General features: G+C 41.1%; 1 protein-coding gene across 3 annotated transcripts in view; it reads right to left on the reverse strand.

Annotated features, from left to right (window-relative positions):
* The window catches only part of LOC116728710 (Down syndrome cell adhesion molecule-like protein 1 homolog), a 69,532-nt gene that overhangs the window by 18,409 nt on the left and 23,982 nt on the right, over window positions 1-27,141 (reverse strand). For 2 of the 3 annotated variants that reach the window (XM_032576992.1, XM_032576991.1), the window contains exons 4-17: window positions 12,509-12,655; window positions 12,128-12,406; window positions 7,862-8,137; window positions 7,453-7,749; window positions 5,089-5,361; window positions 3,694-3,978; window positions 3,472-3,591; window positions 3,207-3,383; window positions 2,458-2,657; window positions 1,955-2,051; window positions 1,714-1,842; window positions 1,454-1,621; window positions 1,304-1,374; window positions 523-763 (exon numbers count right to left, since the gene is read on the reverse strand). In XM_032576992.1, coding sequence (XP_032432883.1) covers window positions 523-763; window positions 1,304-1,374; window positions 1,454-1,621; window positions 1,714-1,842; window positions 1,955-2,051; window positions 2,458-2,657; window positions 3,207-3,383; window positions 3,472-3,591; window positions 3,694-3,978; window positions 5,089-5,361; window positions 7,453-7,749; window positions 7,862-8,137; window positions 12,128-12,406; window positions 12,509-12,655 — 2,760 coding nt within the window. Of the gene's footprint in view, window positions 1-522; window positions 764-1,303; window positions 1,375-1,453; window positions 1,622-1,713; window positions 1,843-1,954; window positions 2,052-2,457; window positions 2,658-3,206; window positions 3,384-3,471; window positions 3,592-3,693; window positions 3,979-5,088; window positions 5,362-7,452; window positions 7,750-7,861; window positions 8,138-12,127; window positions 12,407-12,508; window positions 12,656-27,141 lie in introns of those variants that run through there. The other variant, XM_032576993.1, reaches the window with a different exon arrangement.

A 27,141-nucleotide genomic window follows, 5' to 3' on the forward strand; every position in this document is an offset into this window, starting at 1 on the left:
ATAAAATACTGGGTTTATTTTCAGACTTTAAAACCAATGCGCCCCCAATGCGTTTCAGATGAAACCCTGAAAAGATCTCCAACCACAGACATTGTAAAACCAATTAGTCTAATATGTTCAAATTGGCCCAGATTTAATGGTTGCTAATTTGCAGCTTTTTAGGGAGAACAAGACGTGGGGGTTGATGGAAGGGAGAAAGGGCATTAAGAGAGCAACGTTAATCATGAAATGGTTAAACCCAAGACGCTGAAATGCAGATGAGTGGCGATATGGAGAATAAAATCTTAAGTAAGAAACTATTCACACATCTTCAATCTAGCAGATGGCTGCAGGCCTCACACTTAGAGACAATAACTGCCACTCAGGGTGTCTACCATTACTTTTCAATCAGGCAGCAGGAGTCAGTGAAGAACTATTTTAAATGAGTCACTTTAAAAAGAAAGCTTTTTTCATTCTCTTCTCCACAGCTGCCCAGTAAAAATCTCCTCCCTCCGTCCTCATTTTACCATCAAATGGCCGTACCGTCTTCCAGTGTGGTGGCGTTGATCTCGGTGCTGGACGGCCCAGTTCCAGCTCTGTTGAAAGCCTGGACGACCACGCCGTACTGAGCAAACTTCTTCAGGTTGTCCAAGGTGTACACCTCGCTGTCCCCCGTTGCTTTCATCTCCACGATGCTGTACTGGCCGTTGCTGCCAGGCCCGTTCTCTCTGTAGCCGATCTGATAGCCTCGGATAACCCCATTCTGCAGTTCCTTCTTGGGAGCCTAGATGTTTTGGAGTAAAGAAGATGATTATTTTGGAGAAGAAAGAGTACGGGAACATTCGTACTCTGAATTATGCATTATTTGGGTTTGGTTTTGCTTTTCTTAAGTCTATTCTTCGAGCATTTCAGCCTACTGTGCACCATTTATCGAGTAGCATATGCCAGATTATACATTCAGATCTACCAGCAATGAAGTGTGAAATCACTTCAAACACATGATGCATTGAATCATAAAAAAGTTGTTTGGATAGAAAGAGCAACTTTCTCCAACATTGCAGGAAAAGTCTGCTGATCCAGTAAGAAAGAGCTCTGTTTTACAAATAAATAAACAAATTATATATATATATATATATATATATATATATATATATATATATGGTTGCAGGCCTCACACTTAGAGACAATAACTATATGTATAACTATATACTTAGAGACAATAGGGACAATATGTATGTATATATAAATATATATATATATATATAGACAAAAATTATTAATAAAAAGACTCAATGTTAAAATGCAGGAGAATCATGTTTTTTACCCTCCATGTGACTCGAATGCTCTGAGACGTCATCGGTTGGAGGACAACATCCATCGGGGGCCCATCAGGTGCTGTTTGAGCAGAATTTATTGTCGGACTGACAAATCTTAGCCAAACAACGAACAAGCAGAAAACGTGGGAAGAACTTACGCGCTTCCTCAGTGCTGATAGTGAGCTCTTTGCTAGGGAGGCTGCGTCCGATTTTGTTATACGAATACATGCGGATGCTGTAAACGCAAGCCGGATGCAATTCCACAATGTTGGCTTGATTGTTTGTAGGGGAGATGTTCCTGGTTGTGTACATGTGATCCCAAGAGTCTGTTGAACATGAGCAGAATTTTGGTATTTTAAAAATCTGTACAAGAAGAAATAAAATAAACACGTGGAGGCACAAATCTGAGCTGTTTTACCTGATTTATTCTTGTACTCAATATCATAGCTGGTGATGATGCTGTTGCCATCAAACCTTTGGATCCAGCGCAGGTTCATGCTTCTGTCCTTCACCTCCCTCACTTCCAGCTCCGGGGGATCCGGTGGTTCTGTAAAAGGGGGAGGAATAGGAATTGAATTCCAGAATATGTATAAGGAATCGTATCCATACATACAGCAATAATAATGTTATTGAGATATGGAAAATGATGAAAAACAAACCTTGCACTGTGAGTTGGATGAGCCCTCGGCCCTCTCCATAGGAGTTGATGGCGTGGCAGGAGAAGAAGACTGAATCTCCTCGCTCGGCTGGGTTCAGCTGGAAAAAACAGCACAAAAAAGGTCCAGCTTGGGGTTAAGATATGTTTTTTTTAACAATATGTAATGTTCTGTACTCGGCTTAAAACAGCCTGGTCGTCTTTTGACAAAAAACACTTTTGTTAACCTTGTCTGCCTCGGACACACAGTAGAGGGCAAAATATATTCCGACCTGCATCTCTAAAGCTTCCCAAACAAATTGTACAAGCTCAGTTAGAGACCAAATTTAAATAATTAAAATACACTGAATTATGTGTTTGAATCATGGCCAAAAGTGGAAAAGTTCATGAGCTATAAACGCTTTTTATTTTAATGTATTGTAAATCCAGCTTTTGAACAGTTTCAAATAATCCCCCTCCAGTTTGTTGCAGAAGCTTTAAAGTTGAGCCCAGCTTTTGTATTCTTACCTTCAGGGTGGAGATGACTTCATCTCCCTTCTTGTTGATAGTGATGGAGTACCGGGGGTTTCTCTCTGCATCAATGACCGTGTCTCCTCTCTCCCAGCGGATAATAATGGGCTGCTCGCCCCGTGCTGTGCAGTTCAGCTCCTTGGTCTGGCCCTTCCTCGCCATGGTGGTGTTGGGGTGGCTGGTGATCATGGCGGGAACTGAGCAGATCCACAGACATGTGTCACAGTAATGAATAGTTTTATATGGAGTAATGAGATGAGGGAATGGGGCTGTGGTATTGGAAACTGTGGCTATAATACAGATGTATGGATATCGCTATTCTGCCTCTACGTTCCCTGTTGTCATTTCACGCTTCAAGCCTCAGCGGCTCCCTTACATCACACCCTATTTCCCTATTTCATCCTCGTCTTCTCCAAGATTTCTGCTCTTTCCTTCTCCTCTCTTGCTTACTTGTGGATTACTGATTGAACGGGGATCCTGTGGTTTTGTTTTTATCACTAATTCAGCAGCCTCTTTTCCTCGCAAAACATTGAGTGGTACGCAAACTGACAGCTGAAAAACAAAAATCAATAACCAAGATGCCCCCGGTTAGGGGTGCGCAGGACAGAGACAAGATTTTGCCGTGTTCAGTGCAGGCCGAAATAGCCTGGGGCGCGAGTGCATCTTACAAGACTGATCTCTGTTACAATCCAGGAGATGTGGTTAAAAAAGTACTTGAGCCAATGGAAGATCTGACTGGCACTCACTCTTGACAGTGAGGATCATGCTTTTACTGATGTCTGAGCCAACGCCGTTGGAGGCCTGACAGAGGTAGTACCCTCTGTCATCCTCAAGGACATGCCGGATAAGCAGGGAGCCGTTCGACATGATCTGGATGCGGCCGGTGAGCGGGACGGGGTGGTACTGCTGTGGGTTTCCAACACCTGCAGATGAAATCACAGAGCATACAGAAAAGAGTGTCGAAACCTTCAGTTGTTTCTGTTTGTGGGAGTAGGTGACGGCTTGTTTTACCTTTGGCGTGTTTCCACATAACTTTTGGAGGTGGATAACCCTCCACCGAGCAGTTCAGAACGCCTGCTTTTCCATAAATGCAATCCTGGTTGTTGGGCTGAACCACAAAACGTGGCGGCACTGGAAGCCAGACAGAAAAGGAAGAGAAGGTGAAACAATCGCCCCCCTCTGTCAGCTTCCTTTGCATGTTTGAGGCAACCCATGCCTCGCTCAGTGCCTCACCGGTGACAATCAGCTGTCTCTCCCAGCTGACGGTGGCTGCGGCGTTGCTGGCGATGCAGGTGTAGTTCCCGTTGTGCTTCAGTGTCACCTTGGAGATCTGCAGGGAACTCATGAACTCTTTGGTCTCGATTGCGACGCCAGAGGCAGAGCCTGGCACTATGAGCTGGCCGTCTTTGTGCCAGGTGATGCGTATGGGCATGTCCCCAGACGACACCACGCAGGCGATGTACATGAGCTTCCCCACTGAGGTAGAGGGGATGTCGAAGGGCTGGATGAGCGGCGGCACTGGGAGAGACAGGAAGAGCACATGGAATCAGAGGAATAAAGGCAGCGATAGATGTCTAAGGGTGGCAGTGTGGCCATCTGGAGCAATGCTGAAAGAGATAGAGAAGGTCATTGGCCAGTGGGTTCCTTCTTTGCTGCCACCCTCCCTTTAGCTCCCCCGTCTCCTGCAGCCCATAATAGCTGCTCTGGTTTGAGTCCAATTGGCTGGGGGAAGTCATCCCGTTGCCATAGCAATGGAGGTTGAGGTTGGGGTACTACAGCTGAGACATCTGGGGGATTTAATCTAGGCTTCATTATTATTCATCTAATTAAATCAGAGACACACTCAGGCACACGCACACACCCTTAAACACCTCTGCAGCTGCCGCGCTACCATCGTTAGCCGACTGTCAAGCTGAACAAAATAAAGATGCAAACATCCGAAATTTACAAAAGAACACCAGCAAACACTAGTGATCTGCATCAAAAATAATGCCATCGTTGCAAGTTGGAATATTGCATGTGTCATAATTAGTCTGAGTTTATTACAATCAGACCAATCCCAGAGATTCTTGAACTGTGACGTATCCATGGTGATCAAATGAAAAGGAAATTTAAAAATCTATCTCTTGATTTGTGTACAAATATGCCGAGAACCGACTAATAGTTGTTAAAATAAGTTGTACAATTATATTTTGCAAATAAAGCTTAGTTCTTTTTTGTACAGTCTTTAGAATAGATTATCCAAAGTCCTGGGTGTGATCTTATGCTCTCTTCTCTGTAGATCATTCCACAGGTTTTCTATAGGATTTAGCTCAGAAGACTGAGAGGTTGGTGACTTTTTGGTGAACAATTTTTGGCCATTTGTTTTGGATCGCTATCATGTTGAAAAGTACCAGTGATGATCAATTTTGAGTTTTCTGGCAGATATCCAGAGATTTCTATTTAAAAAGAATCTATGATGCGATACAGAGCTACACAGATCCTCTGCCATTCTTATTTACTTCCATGAAGGGTAAATAAGTGCACTAAACAGCATGTTCTACAATTAAACATTGCTTTCAGTAGGCTTTTTTCAGATGTTGCAATTGGATACTTTTATAATTTTCGCTATTTTCTCCTCACTCTTACCTTTAACCGTTACATGGACCGTCTGGTTGATTGACACTTGGGGCTGGATCAGAACGCTACACAAGTAGGTCCCTTCGTCGGCGCCCTTCTGCACGTCCGTAAGCCTCAGGGTGCCATTCTCAAACACCACTTGACGATGATTATCAGGCAGCTGCATGCCGTCCTTCAGCCACTTGATCGAGTAGTACGGGTAGCCAATCACGCGGCATGTTATATATGTGTTTCTGCCTGCCACCGCTGTGATATCTCGCATGGGTCTTATTCGAGGCGGACCTGGAGACACGGGGAAGAGAGGGAGGGGATGGAGGGAGGACACAGGGACAGACGCGAAAGTAGGAGAACAGGGCGGATGAGGTGACGGAGGTCATAGGGGCAGCCAATGGGGACGAAAGGTGAAGAGATAAAAGTTGAGGAATGGAGTGATTGGGGCAAATTGACAAGTGGAGAGGAAGGTTAGTTATGCCCCCATTGCTAAAATCTGACTGAGGATATTTGTTAATATCTAATTACCCTAAGCAGATTTAAAATGTATCTAAATGAGTAAATACAGACAGAAAGCTAACTAGCTAGCTACATTTGTTTGATAGATACACAATATTGCCAAAGAAATTTGCTCATCTGTCATCCCATGCGGCACATGTGAACTTGAGTGCCATTTTTGTAGGGTTTAAGATGATGCCACACATCCTCCCCAGCTATATCAGTTTCAATTCTTCTTTGGTAGATTTTCACAAGGTTTGGGAGTGTGAAAATGCATTTGTGAGGTCAGACACTGATGCTGGAAGAGAGAGCTTAGCTTGCCATCTCCTCCACAATCCATCCCAAACTTATTCTGTCTTGTTGAAGTCAGGAGTGTGAGCAGGTAAGTCAAAACTGATCTTTACTGACCTTGCTATTGCACTGGTGTGTAGTCCTGTTGGAACAATCCTTGAGCTAATCTGAAGGCCACAAACATTTTTGAAGCAATTGAGCCTACAGAAAGTTGGCGACCTCTGCACACTACGAACCCCAGCACATTTCAGATGTCCAGGTTTCTGTTGTTTCCAGTCAATTCAACTTTTCTATCATACCACCAACAGCGGTGTTGTATGGACTTGTTCCAAAAGTGGCGTCCAACATTGATGCTATGCTGAAAGTCGCTGAACTCTATTCTTTCACAAACGTTTGTAGAGTCTGATGTCCTGACTGGCTTTTATACAGCTGTGGCCATGGACATGATTAAAACACCAAATTCAATGATTATATGGTTGAGCAACTTTTGGCAACATAGTGTAGATACAGTCACAGGAAAAAAAGAGTGCTTCCATGACTGTATTGACAGTTATAGAAAAACTAAGTACACCCCTTGCATGTTAAGTAGTTTTTTGTAGACTTTCTCCTCTGTTGCTCTTCAGTATATTGAAATGAGAACAAATGTGTTTATACATCTTTCCTTCAGACCCATCAATATGTTTCGATGAATGCAACAGTCTTTTTTCACTGCAAAGTAAGCCAACATCATCACTGCACCACCACCAGTTGGTATAGTGAGTTTGTGCCAAAGTGTTGAGCTTGTTTTTCGCCAAATATGGAGCTGTGCATTCTTCCTGTGGCAACTCGAGTAATTTTCACGTATATTTTCTCATAATCTTTTTGGAGGGAAAAGGGTCTCGCCTGGTAATCCTAACAAAAAAGCCAAGCTTGTTCAGTCTTTCTCTAAATGTGGTGACATAAGCTTTTACAGGCAACATGTTCCTCAAGCTCCAGGTTTTTTTTTGTTGTTTTTTTTTATTGATCTGAGCATCTTATTTTGGAGAGAATTTACTCTGACTGGGAAGACTTAAAAGGTTGGATTTAAAAATGTTCTTAAATGACCTCATAACCTTTCTCAGGTTGTTGAAGAGCAACAGTTGCTTCCTTAAAGTCTGCTAGTGTCTTCCGGCCTTAGCACTGCAGTAAAACACAAATGCTTTCTCCTTTCCCTTTAAATATTAGGAAGGCAGCAAGGGTGGACTTAGTTTTAGATAGATAGATAGATAGATAGATAGATAGATAGATAGATAGATAGATAGATAGATAGATAGATAGATAGATAGATAGATAGATAGATAGATAGATAGATAGATAGATAGATAGATAGATAGATAGATAGATAGATAGATAGATAGATAGATAGATAGATAGATAGATAGATAGATAGATAGATAGATAGATAGATAGATAGATAGATAGATAGATAGATAGATAGATAGATAGATAGATAGATAGATAGATAGATAGATAGATAGATAGATAGATAGATAATGATATTTGCTTTGATCTAAGCCCTGCATGTTTGTATAGAGTCAGGTGTGAGTGCATTTATATTGAAAAGCAGACAGGCACCTCTTACGTTTATGCGCGCTTGGTACTCGGCGCTACCGGCCGAGTTTCGTGCGACGCAACGATACACTCCCCCGTCTCGAATGAGTGGACTGCTGACGTTGACGTGAGACACGGTCAGGCCGTCGGACAGGGTGTACTGGCTGGTCTTGTAGGTAGAATCTCGCACCACGGGCTCATCGTCCAGAGTCCAGGTGATAGAGGGCGGTGGGGCTCCTTTGGCAGAACACATGAGAGAGAAAGGCTCGCCGGGGTTCACCACCCGCTCGCTGAAGGAAGACACAATACGAGGAGTACCGTCTGAGAGCGGACAGAGAGGAAAAATGGAGATGGAATAAAGCCGTGATTAAAACCAATTCATTTTGTAGACATCTCTTCTTATTAAGTATCCTGACGGCCTTTGTCCACGCACCCTCTAAGAGAATAATGGAAAAGTCCTGAGCTGTGTGGCCCTTTCGGGAAGCAAAGCATTGGTAGGCTCCAGAGTGGAACTTCTGAGCTGCAGTGATCTGCAGCGTGTCGTTGTGTTGTCCCTGTATGAAAATGTGCTGGTCGGGAACAATAGGCTCAGTGTTCCTGTACCAGCTGATGGTGTATTCTGGAGAACCCTCCACAGTGCAGGTGAAGAACAGGGTGCTGCTGATGCCTGTTTTCAGGTTCTTGGGAGACAGCGTCACTCGCAGTGGATCTGAAAAAAAAAAAAAAAAGCATGTGATGACAGAATGAACTACCTGAAGGTATGATCAGACATGCAAAGCAGAACAATAAAGCTATTTCTTTTTGTTGTATCTTTTATGTTTTCTTTATAGCAAGTCTAAACACTATCAACCAATTGATTATGACACAACCAATCTATTAAGACAATACATAAATTACAGTTCTTAAATGTTCATTTTTATGAGTGCTAGTAAACTTAGTAAAAATATTAATTGAATTTTTCACACACACAAAAAAAGTTTTTCTATGTGATACGAAATTGGAAGATTTACCAATTTTACACCTGAACGACCCTGAAAAGGGATTGGCCAGTTGCAAAAAATTTAAATCTGATGCATTTGCAATCACTGAGGTGTGTTCTTCTGTCATTTAATGTGCTCTTTTAGGAAATATGGGTCAGGTCAGCATCTGTCTTCACTAGTAGTAATGCTGAACATTAACTCTAATGCTAATGCTAAAGACCGCTCACAACAAAATAATTTTGTCTTTGATTGGAAATATTTCTGAAATATTTCCAAAGTTTGTGTGTTTCTTTCTCTTTCTCTCTCTCTCAGACACACAACAATAATAATATACACATATTTTTTCATACGTGAAAGAAAAAGTCTGCTATTTCCAATCTTTCTGGAAAAAAAGTCAATAAAATATGTCATTCTTTTACTTGAGTTTTAATGGTAGTTACCTCTATACTAGTGTTTCTCAACCTTTTTTGGGCCAGCGCCCCCCTGTCCATTATCCAGGTCACCCCCCCCATCACAGAATTTGTAGGCTACTTTGAATTGAATATTATTGTATTATTAATATTACTATCACTATTGTTGATGTTTTGATTTTTATGGTTGTTTCTGTATTTATCATCAAAAATAATTTCCCAGAGAACAAAAAAGCCATGGGAATAGAAATTATTTTTACAGGCGTCTACAAAAAATGCTATGAACATTCAACTTAAAATTGATAGACCTAACAGTAGCCAATCAGAGTGGAAAGAAATATTCTTGTTCTGTGCCATTTTCTGATGTTAGTTGCTAAATTTTGCACAAAATGACCAGACGAAAGATGTACAACAATACAAGCTTAAACTTTCATCTATTTCCAAAACGACAATGCTCTGACACATTAAAACACGGGTAGAACTGCAACAATATCAGTCATAACTCTTCTCTTCAGTGTTTCTGGTGGTGCAGCTCTGTGCTGCCTTCAGGAGAATGGCTCATCAGAGTATCATTCACAAAATTTCACCCACATGGCATTTACTGTGCAAATCAGTGGATTCAGTGGAAAACTAAAACTTCCAGATCCTTAATGCCACACAAATATGGGACAGAAACATGGATTATATCTTTATATAGACCTTTCTATATAAATAGTTAATAGTTTTACTGGACGGAAATTATAAAGAACAAAGCTGGTTCTTAATCAAATCCTAAAGAGTCAGAATTAAAGAGTCATGGAGTCACTGAACAGCCTCGTGATATTAACACTGATATGAAAACTAATATTGAAGAAATAAATATATCAAAATTAATTAAAAACATAAATAAGTTCTAAGTTTCCTACTGATATGGTCTGTAAAATAATTTTCTTCTTAGTACTAGATGTGGTCTCAACAAACCCATGGCACTTCAACAATATTATTTTACCTTTTATCTGGAAAATACTGTCTGTTTGTTCTTGCCATACAGTACTCTGTACTAATTATTGCTTGAAAGGTCTTGCCATACCAGTTTATTCATCTGTATTTACTTTGTTTTCTTAGTTTTTTTCTTGCATTTTGTTCTTCGTTCATTTCCATTTAGTTTTCTTTCATTAGTATTATCCTCTCTTGGTTTATTGTTATGTCCTCTTTAGTTTCTTTCCTGTTGCTAGATTTATTTTATCATTTGTATTGACGCTCAGTCGCTCACCACCAGTAATCTTCACTCATCACCTGCTGCGCCGCCGCCGCCTAATCATCATGTGTTTCACCTGATTTGCCTCTCATAGTAATTTTTCATTGTTAACCGCCGGATTCGCTGATGCTGATTCAAATCTAGTTAGCTCGTTGCTCTGTTCTACTTCTCGGTTCTCCTGTTTCAGAGTTTTGCGCAATGTGCGTGTCTTTTTCTTCTTTTTTTTTAACCTCCTACGGTGCAGAGTGGTCGGGAAGCGTATTGATGGAGAAAAGCAGATTAACGTAAACCTTTTAAAACAACAGGAAAAATCCCGGTATTTTGATGATTTAAATTCAAAAGTGCTGTGGTACTACCATTTCATACCGGATCACTTTCAGCACCGATGTTAAATGTATAAAATGAATATTTTATATTATCGTGGAATCACCCATTGAGGGATTTCTTTATTTAAATTGGTTCATTTTTCTAAGGGATACAGTAAGTATATCGTGATTTTAGTAATTACAAAAGAGAGATATTCTGTTGTCCTTCCATGGAAGCGGGCAGCATCCAGACGGACAATAAAACACTTTTAATATAAGTTGCTGCTTTGACATGATCACAGCACTGCCAAGACATACGTACAAAAGTCCTCAATAAAACAAAATATTTGAAAATCAGACACCAAACAAGTGAATCACAGCAACGTCATCAGCTGGTGTAATGCTGAACTGAAGCGGTGAAGCTACCAGTAGCAGGAGAACGGAGCTGCGCCAAGAAGCTACAAACACTGAAGAGAAGAAGAGCTGCCACCGATACAGTTCAAGCCATGCATGTTTTTAATGTTACACAACACCGTTTAAGCTAGTTGCTCAAAGTTTAAACTGGTATTGTGCATATAAGGTCCAAAGTTGACCTTGGAGCAAACGCCCCCCCAAAGGAATCTCTCAATTTGTATAAATTTCCACCAGCGCCCCCTGAACGCCCCCGTTGAGAAACGCTACTCTATACCATAACATGGAGAAAGTTTTTGTCTTGCAGAGTGATACAGCGCTGAAACTTTGAGTTATTTTTAAGAAAACATTTTATTTTATTAATAGGATGGCTAACTATATTATTTATCTGGAAAGTAGAAAATATAAATTGTAGTCTGCTGATAAGGTATGAGCAGGTCAGAGCATTACAAACAAAAAATGAGCTACAAAATCTCTGGTCAGGGCCTCTCTACTAAAAATGAAACATATTTTAGATTTAAAAACGTCACTCTGAAACTGTTACACTAGACTAGCATGATGACACGCTGATTTAAACGTACAGTAGGTGTTTACGGTTAGAGAGGGCACAATCAGCAGTGGTGACTCAATCAGTTCGACACACTCATTAAAAAAGCAGCTGGAGATATCTCTTCACATCTCTGTCCACTTGTGTGTTTATAAGTGTGCCTGTGTGTAAAGGAGAGTGCGTGAAGGCGTGTGTGTGTGTGTGTGTAAATGTCAGTGAGCAATAAGGCAGCTGGTGGTGTATGCTGGGGGGCATCGCTGCGTCTCCCAACCCCCCCTCTCACCCTGTCAGAGTCACAGAGTGTGCTGCCATGATGTGCCCACTGGCAAAGCCTACTGCCTTTCCATTCTCTCCCTCTGTCTCGCCTTCCTGCCTTTGTTTCTTTGGATACTTCTCACAGTGTGCATTGATCTAACCTGCTCTTATTATCCTGTTATTACATCGTAGATAATGTCATTCCTACACTGTCTGGACATCTGATTGTCCCTTCTGTGACCCCTTGTCTTCTTTTCTATCTTCCTCAGCTTCAGTGTGTGTGTGATGGTGAATGGTGCTGGCAGCTGTGTTATGGAGTCACACTCCACAATTTACTGCCCCTGTCTCTCTTTTTGAGGGCTGATATGATGGGGCATCAAGCAGCTCACATACATTTGTTACCGACACACTCGAAGTGTGACCGCTGGAGAGTCGTGCCTCAAACCAAAAAGGAGACAACTCAGAAATGTGTCCCTCTGCCAGGATGATTCACTCAAAAGACACGGTGAGAAACTGTCAGGTTATTTGTCGCCGAGTGTGTGTGTGTCACACACCTATTACGTGAAGCTGTCCAGACACCTCCTTGGAGCCAAAACTGTTGGTGACCTCGCAGGCGTAGCTGCCGCTGTCCTCCTGCCTCAGGTCGCTGATGGTCAGCCCAGTCAAGCGCCGGGTCCAGCGGGCGTCTGAGGGCAGCGGCCGACCATCTTTCAGCCAGCGCACGGTGGGGCTCGGGTAGCCGCCCGCTATGCAGGGGAGCTCGATGCTCTGGCCGGCGTACACCTCCCCGGCTTGGAAACTGTCCAAGATGGTGGGCGAGGACTCACTCGGGTCTGAGGGAAGAGGTTCTGTTACAATTATTTATGAGCTATAAAAGGAAACAAAACAAAACGGAAGTAAAATTGATTTAAAAAAAAACAAAAACGGGTGCTCACCCATTACTGACAGCCTGGCTCCGTTGCTTTGTCGCGTCTCACCACTGTACTTATGCTTGGTGATGCAGCGGTATGTGGAGAGGGCATCCTCTTTCTGAACATCAGAGATGTAAAGAGCTCCAAAGGAGGTCAGGGAGAACCTGTTACCTAAAGAGAACATATCCACAGTGAAGAAGTGATGACCACAAATTAATTCATTCTCATTTAAACACAAACTAAACAGCATACAACAATACATAACACTGTCTCTACATGACAAAAGCTTATACTGACTAAGAGTTCAATGCACCGAAACAATTTTGGAAAGCCCAGAAGATGATGTTATGGCTTTTGCAAGCTATGGATGTAGCGGCGATACTAATAGGGAGCCATGTTTGCTGTGATTAGTTTCTTTATAAACATCCGGTATAATATAAAACATACTATCCCAGTCCCCTGTGCATTCTGACTGTGGAACAAATACGTTGCGCTTATTGCTAAAGCGTGTTGCACTGAGAGCTAACAGCTGCCTGAACAGTTGTCTCTACCTGCCTAATGATGTCGCCTTCAACAACCTGGCACTCGGTCAAGACCTGGAGGACAAACTTCGGTCACTTGAACAAAACAAATTGTCTCTCGCAATACATAACCCCTACTCTTCTGCGTAATACCACAATAACTAATGTAATACAACAGATGAAATGCGGAACAGATTTTCAAGTGACAAAGCTGCCTCTTCTCATTTTCCCTTCAGTTGTAATTTGTTTTTATGTAAACCATATGAGGTTTTGACTTAGTGGCTTGGCTCAATAGGTTTCTCCGCTATTCAATAACTTGGGGCAAAACAATGACTTTTCTTCATATTTCCATTTTTCACTGCAAATAATGTTTTTTTTTCATGACTGTGTGTTTCAGTGTTACAAAAACGTTTAGATTCGTTTTTCATTAGACTCCACTGAGACTTTTACAAACAACAAAATAAACCCACTAACAATTAGTTTACAGATGTTTGCTTTGCATAGGCATCTGTAAGTTAATAAGGCCTAAATTCACACAGGAACACACAGGAAACCACATGATAACATGAGCCTACAGGGAGGTAGACTGTCCCCCAGTGACATCCTCTGTGCCCTCTGTCCTAGATCAATACAGAAGTCATTTAAGATTATCAATCCTATAGAACAGGTCCATATCTTGTCCTCTTATTAAAATAACTGTATAGACTTAAGTTATTTCTTTCTGAAACTCCCCTTTCAGAACGTCATCACAACAATGCTTCTTATTATGCCATTTACAACCATTCTTAGGAGCGTTGGACTGAGAAGTTGTTCATATAATTATTTCAGGTTCACCAGGTGTTTGCTAATTGCTGCTGCCACTAGTCTGGAGGAACTACTGGGGACTGAAGCTCCATGGAGGAGCTTTGTTGAAATAGGTGACGCAATATGAGAGCAAACATTACGGCACCACCCAACGGTTGCCACGGGATCCTCAAACATGCATGACAGAATCAAAGTAACACTCTAGGTATGTTTTTGATGAGGGAATAGCATTATCATATAAAGTTCAATAACCCTCCCTTCAAACTGCAAAAAACTGATAAATTCTTGTAGTTTAAAAAAATAATCAATATATTATTATAACTGCACTTGTGTAGTAGTTGCTTTTCTGCTTTAAAATAAAAAAAAAAGTAAAAGATTTTTATGTTTCCATGGTTCCCAAAACTATTCACAGACCTGGAAAATTCAGTGACAAAGAACTATTTTTATTTTTATCAACATGCTTCTTCTCACTGGTAGTAATATTAAAGCTTTCGAGTGACCTAACCAGAATCCTGACTTGAATCTAATAGAAAATTTGTGGTGGAAGTTAAAGATTAGGGTGATGGCAAGAAGGCTCTCTAAACTCAAAGATGGGATTTTTCTACTTGTGATTAAGAAGGAAGAGAAGTAAATGTTACAACGAGATCTGCCCATCATGCCGAACATCAGCATTTGTGACGTCATCTTTAACATTTAGGGGTTGAAAATCTAAGCCAGTATAACTCAGTCCTGTTAATAATGATCGGTCCATTTTTGACCAGGACTGACTTAATTGTTTTTAACCTAGCAATTTTTAAAGTGCACATTTTCTAATGTTTACTTAAAAAACACAGCAGTTCCAGTCATCTTTAAACTCCGCTACACTCCTCCATCATTTCTTCCTCAGTCTTCATGCAACGTAAGTTTCACTCGAGAAAAACTTGATTAAAAGAGTCCCTTATTAATAAAGTTATAGTATAATAAATAACAAATTGAGAGTGACAGGTTTCAAAATGGATTTAATGCACTCGGTTTTAATTTGCAAACATTACATATCACCTGAGCTTTTTAGCATCCGTCTGCTAGCAGCTGGTCTGTGCCCATGTGTATGTAAGTGTAAGTATGCTCATAAGTATCAATATTTGATCTAAAATTCCTGTGTTTGTCAGTCAGGAGGCTGAGGAGATGTGGTGGAGGTGGCAGTTAAGGACTGTGTATGTGTTTCCTCTCACAACATCATGACCTTAGAGGAGGCACAGGCTGCAATTTCACAGCAGCCTTTGTTTGCCCCCCAGAATGAAGCCTTACAGGATAATGAGCACTTTAAGGCTGCTACTCCCACAACACCGAAGACATGCCTGTCACAACACTCTGACACAGGCAGGGAGAGAGAGGTTGCAGGAGAAAAAGGGGGGAGTCAGCTGGATCTGTCAAAGCCACACTTTTTGTCTCGGTCCCCAGGTCCTCTGCAGCGAGGCTCAATTCATCCCATCTGCAGCTTCTGAAACAATGCTGATTACACAACTCGTGTCACATAATCTCTCTCACTCTCTGTCCGTCCTGACCGAGTGGTTTGCTCACAGAATCCGTCTTGAGTTGACTCCCGCTGACCCCGTCTTTGTGTGAACTCTCATATCATCTGTCTCACCTCTTTTATCTCTCTCGCTTATGCTAGCTCTCAGTCTCTAAGCACAGTGTCAGACAGAGTAAAATATTAATTACTAAATCTGAAATCACGGTGCTCCTTCAGTTTTTATTCATGTTGACTTGACTGGATAATGAGAAAAGGAGGCAGCATGCATCACACACACACGGACACGCACACACACGCAGACAGATGCACATGCAGGTGCAGCAAAATGTGAATATAAAAATCTTGAAAATGTGAGTAACTTTGTGTTTACTGAACAGCAAGGAAAATACCTCATTCACCAACATCGTTCACTTGATCTGGAAAGCCAAAAGACCCAACAACCTCTAAAACCAATGCATCTGAAAGTCTGGATTTGTATTAGTCTGATGTCATAAATAAAATCCAGCGCAATTAAAAAACTTCACAAGTCACCTAACTGGTAGCTGTGTAATTTACTCTCAATAGCATAAAGCCTCTGCAGAAGAAAATCCACAGAATGCACAGCAAACATGGAAGAGGATCTTCTGGTCGCGGCCTTGACTTTTCAAGATTTAGGGAATTTACAACGGACAGAATTGTGTTGATTTGCTAAATGCTTCTGGCTATCATCCCACAAGTAGTTTGCTGGAAGTTTGATGCATTCCCCTTGACAGAACCAGACTGGCTCAGGATTGTAGGCTGTCTTATTCACACGTTTTATAGGCTGTACCTACAAAGGGACTAAGATCGGGGCTTTATGTGTATTTCATAAAAATCTGACTTATTTATGCAAGGCAATTTGTGTCCCAATTTCAACATCCTGGATGATGCCTTGAGAAGTTATTATTTTCCTCCTTTAATAAACTGCACTAATCTCCCCTGGAGTAAAACACCCACACAGCATAATGCTGCTTCCTCCGTCCTTCACAGGTGGAATGGTGTCAAGTTTGCAGGAATGATACGATGGCTGGACATTAACATATTATTTATTTCTTGTTTGAACAGATGGACGTAGCATCTTCAGGTCTAAAATTCTTCTCCTGAAATCTTTAGATTTTTCCATGAGGAAGAAAGCTCCTCAAATGTTGTGAAATAATTAAATCTTACAAAGCAATGCCATTACTATCTAGGCTGTCTAAAACTGACAGTAATCTTAATAAAATAACACATTGCATGTGACTACGTGGTCAAAACTTTACTTCACAAACCTTAAGCCCCTAAAGAAAGACTCACAAATGACCAAAGCAGCTCCCAGGGACTCACAGATTAAAACAATTTGTCAACAACAAGATGAGTCTTTAAAAAATCTTTTCAGTCCTAAAGAAGCTCTTTGAAAGCAGCCGCGTTGCCTTAAGGAAGTCGACATTGTTGGATCTCGCCAGAGTTTGGTCAGCTTCAATGAGATGCATTCATGGAAAAAAGATAAGCAAAATTGCTCATGTTTCCTCCATGCAGATGGGCGCCAGATGGGAGCTACTATTTCAGCCTCCTAATTCCAGCCCCTGCTCTAGAATACCCAGAAGTGTTTCATAATGCCATAATAATAGCTAAACTTTTGGATAAATTCATATTTGTTGCAATTTTCTCACTTGTTTTCCATGAAAAATATGTTTCAACTTTGCTGTTCACCTTCCTAAAATGCTTTAGGAAGGTGACATGTTGATCATATCGGACCAGCTTTATTTATAGGGCATTTTTAAGCACCCACAGGACCGAAGTGCTGTTAGCATTATGAATGATTTAGCATGTTTGATAGGAATAAATTCAAAAAATTCAAAAATAAAATGACACATGCTCATTTTGCCTTAAATTGGGCCTCAATTTGGAATGAATCAAATCAATAAAGTCTAATCTGCAGACCAGTTACAACTGGAGCATTTATGTAGGATCCACCTGCTTTAGCTGGTGTTTGTCCAGGACCTACTCTGTGTTCTCGTACAGAGATTATCCGTAGTGTTGAGATTCATTACTCGAACTGATATTTTTGTTTGGTTTTTTTATGTAGTCAACAAAATGGCAGCCAAGCAGTGACATAACAGTAGTAACCTGCTGCAAGAAGGAATTTTAAAGTAGGGGAAGGTAAATGGGAGATATTACAAGTATAAATGTGTGTAAGAGAGAAAAACAGAAAAAAAAATAAAAGCATGACATTGTCTATAAATAGAGCATATACTGTAGCCTTTGTGGGTCCAAAGGTGTGCATGCAGCGAGTGTGAGTTAGGAGCAGCCTCATTTTCTCACATGCAAATGAAGGCGTCGGTGCAAAGATAACGAGGCCCATATTTCCACCTCCTCAGCGGGGCCATTATTTATTGATGTTCTGCATCTTTCCCCCTCCCCTCCTACTCTCGTGCTTCCTTCATCCTCTCTCTGTTGCTAGGGCCTTCTCACCGCCGTCACGTTCGGATTTCAGCGCACTTCCACCAATTACTAAATCACATTTTGTTTTGCAAATCGGTGAGGATGACAACCACCGTGTAACCTTTGTAGTTTTGGAAATATGAAACGGCTTTGGAAGTTGCTGAGATGAAAACAGTGTCTATAGGAAGATGCTCTAGATAAATTTATAGCAGCTTGACGCTTAATTACCAAGTACTTTTGTTAAAAATATCTAAAATAGCACAAAGTAATTTCATGTTGTGTTTTTCTCCAAAGGTTAAAGTGCAGTTCAAAAATTGTAAGTTTTTTTTTTTTTTTTATCCAGCTGATTTTACCTTCTGGACATCTTTTTACAAATTGTAAATATACTATTTAGACTAGATCAAGTGACTGTAAAAGAAAGGTATGGCTTTTTATAGGTCCCCTCTGCATGGACTGGAAAAGGCTAATGAGTCATTGAACTCCCACTCCTGTTCCTTTTTCTAGTGGATCATTACAACCTGTTCCCTGGGGTCCGCATCTTACTCAACACAGATTACAGTCAATGACAGTAGTTTATTCCCTAGAAGGTCTCTCTACTTTAAATTATAATGCTTGCTAATTAAGACATCAAAGGATAGCGAGAAGTTTCAAAGGTAGCAGAAGGTCAAAGGCTTTTGCAAACGGTGAAGAATCTGTCTGGACGTAGATCGTGTTTATTAAAACATTCATACCGCTTTTTATTTATTTACATTTTCTTACTACCAAAAACCTTTATTCCTTTAATAGGGATTATACCTGATGCACCAACACAAAGCAGACAATAATAAAGAAGAAAGAAGATAATACATTACAAATTTTTGAAAATAAAAATCTCTTGCATTTAACCAATTGTGAAACTACCATTTGCTGGAACTGGGTCTTTACTTTTTAGGGGGAGGGGGTTGCATTCTTACTGGGTTTGCACATCTACATCTCAATTTTCAAAATGCATGGCTCAGTTATATTGGATGGATAGAGTCTGTCAACATCAGAGTATTTGGGTTTCAGCTCGGACTTTCACTTTGATTCTAACAGAATGCATGTAGGTCAAAAAGTTCAATTTAGAAACTTTTTCCACATCTTTGCAAACAGGACTTTCTGTGGCTTCATTTCAACAGTGGCATTCTTATTGACGTTCTTCCATAAGGGCGAGATTTGTGGAGTGCAAATCAAGTCGACAGGTACTTCTGAGCTGTGGAGCTCTGCAGCTTCTCAATGGTTACCTTGGACCTTTTAGCTGTTTCTTTGAAGCTCTCCGTGTTGGATAAGTTGGAGAACCAAGCTAAGATAGGTTTTGCAGTTGTGCAACACCTTTCCCACTTTCTGATGATTTAATAAACAATACTCCATGAGACTCCAAGGTTGCAATTCTTTTATAATCTAACCCTAATTTAAACTTTTGCACAATTTTCTCCGTGATCCGCCTGCTATGGTCTTTAGTCTTCATGATCCTGATGTTCACTTGTGATCTTTAGACAAACCTCTAAAGCCTTCATAGAGCTGCTGGAATTAAATTGAACTCTTTTTACTAATCAAGGGACTTTTGCTGGCAATTTGCTGCTATGGATTTTAATTAGGGGTATCAAATTAAAAGGGGCTAAATGCAAATGCACACAGATTTTTTTGTTGTTAAAAAAATAATAAAAGCATTGTCAGTTTGCTTTCACTTCACATTTATGTACTTTTTTCTGTTAGTCCATCGTACATAGTCCAAACATACAGTGACGTTTCTGTATGTTTAAAGGTGGTTTAAATATGTTTTACAAGGCTCTCTATTGATGAGATTGCAATTTTTGTCAGAATAGGACACATTTACACCAAAAATACTTTATGGATATAATAAACAACACATATTGTCTCCATATTCTGTTGTCTGTTTTCTCTAGTTTATACTTAGAGAACAGCTGCTCTTGAAGCCTCAATAGTGGCTTACGGTGCAGTTAAGATTTTTATATTTCAACAAAAGTCAAACAAAAAATAAATGCACTTGCTGCACATTATTTTAAAAGTTTTGTTGGTCTTTTCAACACATCAGAAATAGCTTTGCTGGACAAAACGGTTTGAGTTTGAGTGTGAAAATAAAGTCAACATTCTAAATGTGACTTTATCAAAATTGTGCTCCGCTCTTCTGCCTTAAACCTTTTCCTCTCAGCGGCAAGTTGCAGAGGAGAATTTGAAAGAAGGTGAGAAGACAGAAGGAGGAGCAGATCAAACACTTGTGACTGTCACCGAAAGGAGACAAAAGGAAAGAAAAAACATGCAGCATATTCTGGAGATATTTCCCTGCAGTGCTGGAATACGCTCGGTGCCCACAAATGCTGACATGATAGGCACGCACACGAGCTCGGAAACACCAACCAAGCTTAAAATATATATCTTACACAAATGTATTTATATATATTTAAATGTTTGTATGTTAGCATCAAAACGTGGATGGTAAGTGCTTATTAATCAGAAGGAGACGGGAGAAAGGAAAGATGGGAAAAGTCAAAGGAAAGATGGAGGGCTAGCTAAGGGGGGATGCAACAGTGCATGTCTCTGTTCCCCATTTATGCAAAAAAGGAAGTTACATCTAAATTCAGAGCAAGAGCACACGGCAGCCTGTCTTTGCTTCTCTCTCTTTCTGCTGTGTACATTTAAAGATCAATGCAGATCCTGGTGGTTGCCATGAAATATGTGCTTTCCTAGCTTTATTCTGTTGTATTCTCGCATATTCTGCCTATACGGCTCACTAGATGTCCACTAAAATATGGCCAGTAGCTGCAGTTGGATGATTTCCAGGTTTGACTGGTGGGTGGCTTGTCAAAAACTCAAAAATCCCACCTTTTTTCAATCTCTGAATGCACCATGCCTACCGTGCTACCTGGTTGCAGAAAAAGCAACGCTCTTCAGTGTGGACATGTGTTCCTGAGAGAAGCAGTATTTGTAGAATCAGTGAGGTGTTTAACATCACTTAATTTAGGTGGTGAAATAGTGACACTCTGAACATATACCCAGAAGGTCCAACATAGTACAACAAAAAAGTATTTTCACCAAAAACACACCAAGGCAGCTGCTTTATAAACACCAGCTCTGCTCACTGCAGAAGACAGTTTAAAATGGCAACTTTGTAATAATTTGTATTTACTTAAAAAAATAAAACATGATTTTATTGTGAATGTTTGATGTTTCCACTGCTTCCAATATAATTTATTAACCTCACAGGAAAGCGGGGGAAAAAAAATACATTTTCAATGCTTTTCTTATGTTTTCCTACATAACTGTACAAAAATTACACATTGAAAATTGACCACAAACGTTGATTGGCGAGTCTCACACTGGTCTCCTTTTATTTCACAGTCAAATCAGGCTTTACTGCCACAACCGATGCTCAACAACACTGATAAATGAGGGTCCATTCTGCTGCATTGCTCTAGCAAAAGAGACTTTGTTACGGCGGCCAAACCGTTCCTACGGAGCATGAATCAATATGCCAGTTAAGTCCAACACAGCATAAGGAATGTCTGAATCTCAGCCTTCAGCTCTCTCTTTTTCTCAGCTCGCCTCTTTGTCACTTGTTCATTTTCTGAAAGAGGGTCGGTCGAGTCGCTGGGAGAAGCCACGGCTCTGTCATGTTTTCATTAAAAAGCTACGCTTCACTGTCTAATCCTAACTACTGTCCTCTTCCCTAACCAATTCTGACTGCTTACCTCATCTTTCAATCATATGTGCCCTGCCTCTCGCCTATGTGTGATCTCTTGCACACCGACTCTGGGCGAGTGCGGAGGATGCTCGAAAGTTGAGCCGGACAAACGTAGGAGCAGAGACGGGGCGGGGTGGGTGACACGGACAGGGAGCAGAGTCCGGTTTCTGCAGCAATGAGACCTTGTCTCTTCTGCTCCACTGGATCCTCTGTCCCAATTTGCCCTGTGTGACTTTAAACAGTAAACACTGGGGGAGGGGACAGAGTGGAAGGGTCTGTAAAAAGTCTGAACGGATCGTTGAGGACAGAATTAAAACCAGCTGCATTTGCGAGATGCACACAACACAGAGCCACAGCATGGACTGCGTCCCATCCCAACCAGACACCCTAAATGGACCAACCCAGATAGAGGCAGCGGCAGGGAGATTAAGAAACAGTGGGAGCATCAGAGGAAACGAGGGATGGAGGGGGAAGAGGCTGAGCGGATGGAAGAGAAATAGGGAGAGATGTAGAAATAGGACTCCATTATTCATGACGTGTGTTTCATGTGCTGGGTGACATCTGGGACAGCAGTGATAATGAGAGTCCCACGAGACAAAAAAAAAAAAAACTACATACACACACACACATCCTAATACACAGAATCATACAGACACGTGCTTCCACAGTCCATACACCTACCCTGTGCAGGATGTCCCATTAACTTCTACTGAACTGTTAATTGTCTGTGCACCAAAATCTAAATTCGAAAGGAACGCAAGACTTTAAAAGTGTGCCGGAAAGCAAGCCCCCAACAGCACAAAGCTCTCACGTCTTCACCTTATTTATGTTTTTTACCTAGTTTCAAATAAGATAAAGAATCCGCAGTTTGTTTATGTCTTTGTCTGATTGCGTGTGTTTGTGTGTGATGCAGTGTAGTCCAGCTTAGCCCATGGCCTGGGGCAGTGAGCTGCATTAGCAGCGCTGAGTGAGCCGCCTGGTCTCTCCCTATTAGAGCGCTGGTGGCAGAGGAGTGTCACCGCCCAGCAAAGAGACACGCAGGACGACAGAGAACATAAATACCGCTAGACACACACATACACACACGAATACAGACAGTGACACACCACGGACAGACGGGTAAATGACTCTTGATACAAACAGGACCAAAGAGTAATATAAAGGAGTTTATTTCTAATAAGGGATACAATTCTGAGAAATAGTAATAGTTTAGTTTTCTGTGGAGATGCTCTCCTCACTGCCATCACCCTAATATTTAGTTCTTGCCAGAAATTCCTCATCAGATTCAAGTCAGGACAGGATTCTGGTTTTCAAATGTTGAAAATAGTATATGTCGGTAAAAAGATGACCTTAAACATAAATCTGTATTAATAATTTTCAGCTGATTTGAATATACTGTATATTTTTTGTAATTTCAAAACACAACTCAAAGGAACTCACACTATCAAGCTGTTCCAAAACCCAAACCACTTCTCACAAAATCTCTATACCTTTAATATCAATTGCAGAAGTATGACAGAGTATAAAAGTCCAATGTGGGAAAAAACAAAACAATTTAGGTTGATTTTCAGTTCAGTTCAGTTATTTATATAGCTATAATTTAACAAATGCCATCTCAAGACACTTCACAAAAACTGTACATGTTTGCTTGACATGTGCAGTTCACTGATAGCACATTTTGCACCTTCGCCTTGCGGGGGCAATAATCTCCTCCCATATGCTAACTGGTCTGGGCATCCCAGTTTGCTTTCAGAATTCTGTGTGTTTTGACAGGTAAAAAACTGACTGATAGTGTTTGGCAGAATACACTTCAGTTTGCATGACACAACAAACTACTATTGCTCTCTCCTTTGTAGCTTTATAGTTAAGATTTCAATTTAAAGGTGCAGTATGTAACTTTTATTATTAAAATATTTTTTCACACTTTTATTGAAACTGTCACTATGCCGTGACAGTATAGTATGAGACAGATAATCTGTGAAAAATCTTCTTCCACTGTAATCTAAAAACAACCAATCAGAGCCAGGAGGAGGGTCGTAGCGCTGTCAATCACCCTCTGTGTGGTGCTCCTCTTCCCCCACTTCCTCTCTCCCCTCTGCTGTCACTTTTTGGTTGATAAAAACCAGTTATCTGTAAAATATGAACATATTTCTGCAAAGAGAGCAGCCCAGGTTCAAACTGGTTTTTATTGTTTGCAGCTGATTATAGTCCTAAGAGACTTTGACTGCAGAGAAGAAAACTAACCATGTGCTGAAGAATGTTGAATTATTGACTTGTATACATGCAACATTTTGTATGTACAAGCTAATCCACAAACAACAGCTGAGAAACAACTCTGTCCTCTTCCGTCACGTTAACCTCGCCGTTAACAAGCCTTTCTGGTTTGTGCGCTGCTCATCTTCCTATCCATTACAGTCGATCTCAGCCAGCAGTGTTGACTTGACCCATCTGTACGTTTGGACAGTTTATAGTGTGGAGAATCAATAGGTCTGATTGGGAGGTCATGTAGGAACATGGTGCCTGGATAACCTCCAGAGATCCCGTTCAATCCCTGATCACGATTCCTCCCAGACTCTAGATGACCAGTGGTGTCAGATAAATTAAAAGTGAGTTACTTAAAAATGTGGATATTCATAAATATGAAGTTGTCCATTTTAGAAAGACTTACTCCATGTGACCGTCTCATTAAATCTCATATAAAACACTCATGCAAGTTGAGAAGCTCTTTCTAAAGCCAGGATTAGAATAAAAATCACTGCCGTCCATAATGATAGAAAGAGACATGAAGATTGAAAACCAGATCCAAACTTCTTGCCACACTTTCTTTTGTCTCAGTAAATAATAAACATTTCCTTAAACACAATTTCCTAGCAGAGCCGCTCATAATCTCCTCGCATTAATCCGTCTTTCGTTAGCCTTAACAAAAGCATGGAAGGGAGCCAAAGAAAAGGGGGTAAAACCTCTTTACTTAAATCCTATTCCCACTCCAGGCCACATAAACCCTTCACCTCTTTTACTTTAAGCCTCGACACAAGCCTTCCTGCTTTCACTTTTTCTTAAAGACTCTGGATGAAGATTAGTGTCTATCCTTTGCAGCCCCAGTATGGACAAATCGTTTACCTAATTTTTAGAAAATTTAGAAAATAAAAAATGCACAAGCGATGCTAATCTTACAGGCTTGACCTGACTGAAATTACAAGACCTCCTAATAAAGATGCAGCTAATTGGCTCTCAAAAGAAAATACACTCTTGTTGTGTTTTTGAACACACAGCACCTCTCCAAATTATTTCTACTTTTGAAAAATTTCAACATTTTCACACTTTACAACCATAAACATAACACGTTTTATTGAGATTTGAGGTGACAGACCAATACAGTAGACCAAGTGTGGACTAGAATTAAAAAAAACATACAATTTCCAATTTAAGAAAAAAAGATTGAAGAGTTTTCTATGGGATGTTCAACTTCGCAGCTTAACTCTGCCTTATACTTCTCCAGATCTTTACAGAAGAGTGGAGTATATATAGTTTTGTTTCTTTCAGTTTCACAGTTAATCACCACTTTGTGTTCATCTATCACATAAAACCCACATAAATTAAAATTGAAGTTTGTGAATAAGATAAGATTCAAGAAATAAGCTCAAATGTTTGAATAGTTTTGCAAGGTTTTTGTGGACTTTGTGAGCATCAATTTGACAACTAAGGTTTGAAACTTCTGGTCAGTGTAAAACAATGAAAAACAGAAATCAGTAGATCTGAATTCATCAGATTTTGTGATAGCTTGTAACCAACTTCAATAACCAAACAGAATAATTTCCTATTCTATATGAAATCTTCATTTCCCTTAACCCTTTCCAAATGTACTGGCTCCCTTTCTCTTTCAGTTGCCGTACCAACACTTCTTGGCTTGGAAGAAAAGATAGTGGCCAGATTCCTGTCAGAGTGATGTGCTCGCAGGGGGCTTTTCCATCTTTTCCTCTTACAGTGAGTGACACTGATACACTGACACACTGTAAACATGCCCGCGCAGCACCCGTTTTGTGTTCGGCGGAGACACAAAGCCAGCGGAGGCAGAGGGGAGCGACTACGAGCCACGATGGAGTGCGTGTATTATGCAAGTTAAATGCACGTGAGCAGGCGAGTGTGGCAGTGTGTAAATAGTCAATAATAGCCGACACTTGTCAGCCCTCTGCTCTGCACACACAAAGCCTGCAGTTGGGTCATTGCTGAACTCCGCCTCTTCTACCCCACTCCCCATTTCCCATTTCTAGCCCCCCCAGTCCCAAACACACACAACTGGGCCTCTCAAGCAGATATAATTATGCCTATTGTGCCCCTTGAACACACAGGCAACACGCATGCAGACACACGCACTTATCTGTGCTAATTAACACACCCACCCACGTGCCTATTCAACCTAACTGAGTAAAAGATGGCTGTCAGCACTCCATCTGCTCCTGCTCTGCTCTCAGCACACTGGGGCAAATAAGAGAGGGGGCAAAAATACCCACAGAAGGCGGCAGAGGTGAACAACTCATACATCAAGTGGCAATCATTCACTTGTTCTCGTGTTCTCAGACAAAATCAGAAATCAGAGCTAAATTTCAGCGCATTTGGGATAAGTTTGCATGTGCGCAGCCGCACCCTCATCTGCATGATGCAGTCCTGACACTAACCCCCCACCTTGTGCCCTGCTGCGTGCCACATGGGACAGAGGCAGAGAAGAGGCGGGAGAAGGATGATGCGCGACCCGATGATGATGGGGGGAGGTGATGGTCGATAGGGTTGTGTTCCAAGAGCCCTGGGGGTGCCCTGGGGGTGCTCTCCGTCCTCCTCTGTCACACAGCGCCCTGATGCACCCGGGCAGCCCGAACACAACAACAACAGGACAGCCGTCACACGGCGGGGCAGAGCTCTGCCTTAATGTGTCCCGAGTTAATGTTTAATGAGTACTCCGCATTCAGGCCGCCTCATGCAAAACCTGAAAATGGCTTTACTATGTTGGATTTGAGAGCAATGCGTGTTTGTGCTTTGTACTGCTTGTACTTTCTGGAGGCGCGTGCATGTGTGTGTGTGGGTGTGTGTGTGTGGCGGGGGGTGGGGGTGTGTGTGTGTGTGTGTGTGAGACAACTGTTTACAAGAGTCCGCGGTGTTCCAGACGAGTGTATCTATTAATGTATTCCTGCTCCGAGTGCACAGGCACAGATTTACAGTACAAACAGACAACGTGTCCTCACACGCCGCTGCTCTCCATGAGGTCTCTCTGCCACCTCTCTGCTGCACCTCTGTAGAGCCTCATGACAATCACTTTTTAATCACTGAACAGGCACCTTACACAGCTTGTGCATAACCCTTTGACTTTGACTGGGAGAATGCAAAATATTAATATTACTTCCAGTCAAAAGAAACATGCTGGCAAAATTAAGAGACTACTTTTGTCAAAATTAAATTTACAAGGCATATCAATCAAAAGATTTTATGGCATAATTCATGAATTTTTTTTCCCTTTCTTTAAATTGAGTATTTGAAGGTTTTAATATGACTGAAAATCTAATATCAAAGGCCGTTCACAGAATTATTCACACTCTCTGAAAGCTGATCAGCTTGCCTGTTGTTTTCTAGTTGTCTGAATGGATGTGTGTTTATAGGCTGCGCGCTG

Source organism: Xiphophorus hellerii, chromosome 11 (genome assembly GCF_003331165.1).
Source record: "Xiphophorus hellerii strain 12219 chromosome 11, Xiphophorus_hellerii-4.1, whole genome shotgun sequence".
NCBI classification, from domain to species: domain Eukaryota; kingdom Metazoa; phylum Chordata; class Actinopteri; order Cyprinodontiformes; family Poeciliidae; genus Xiphophorus; species Xiphophorus hellerii.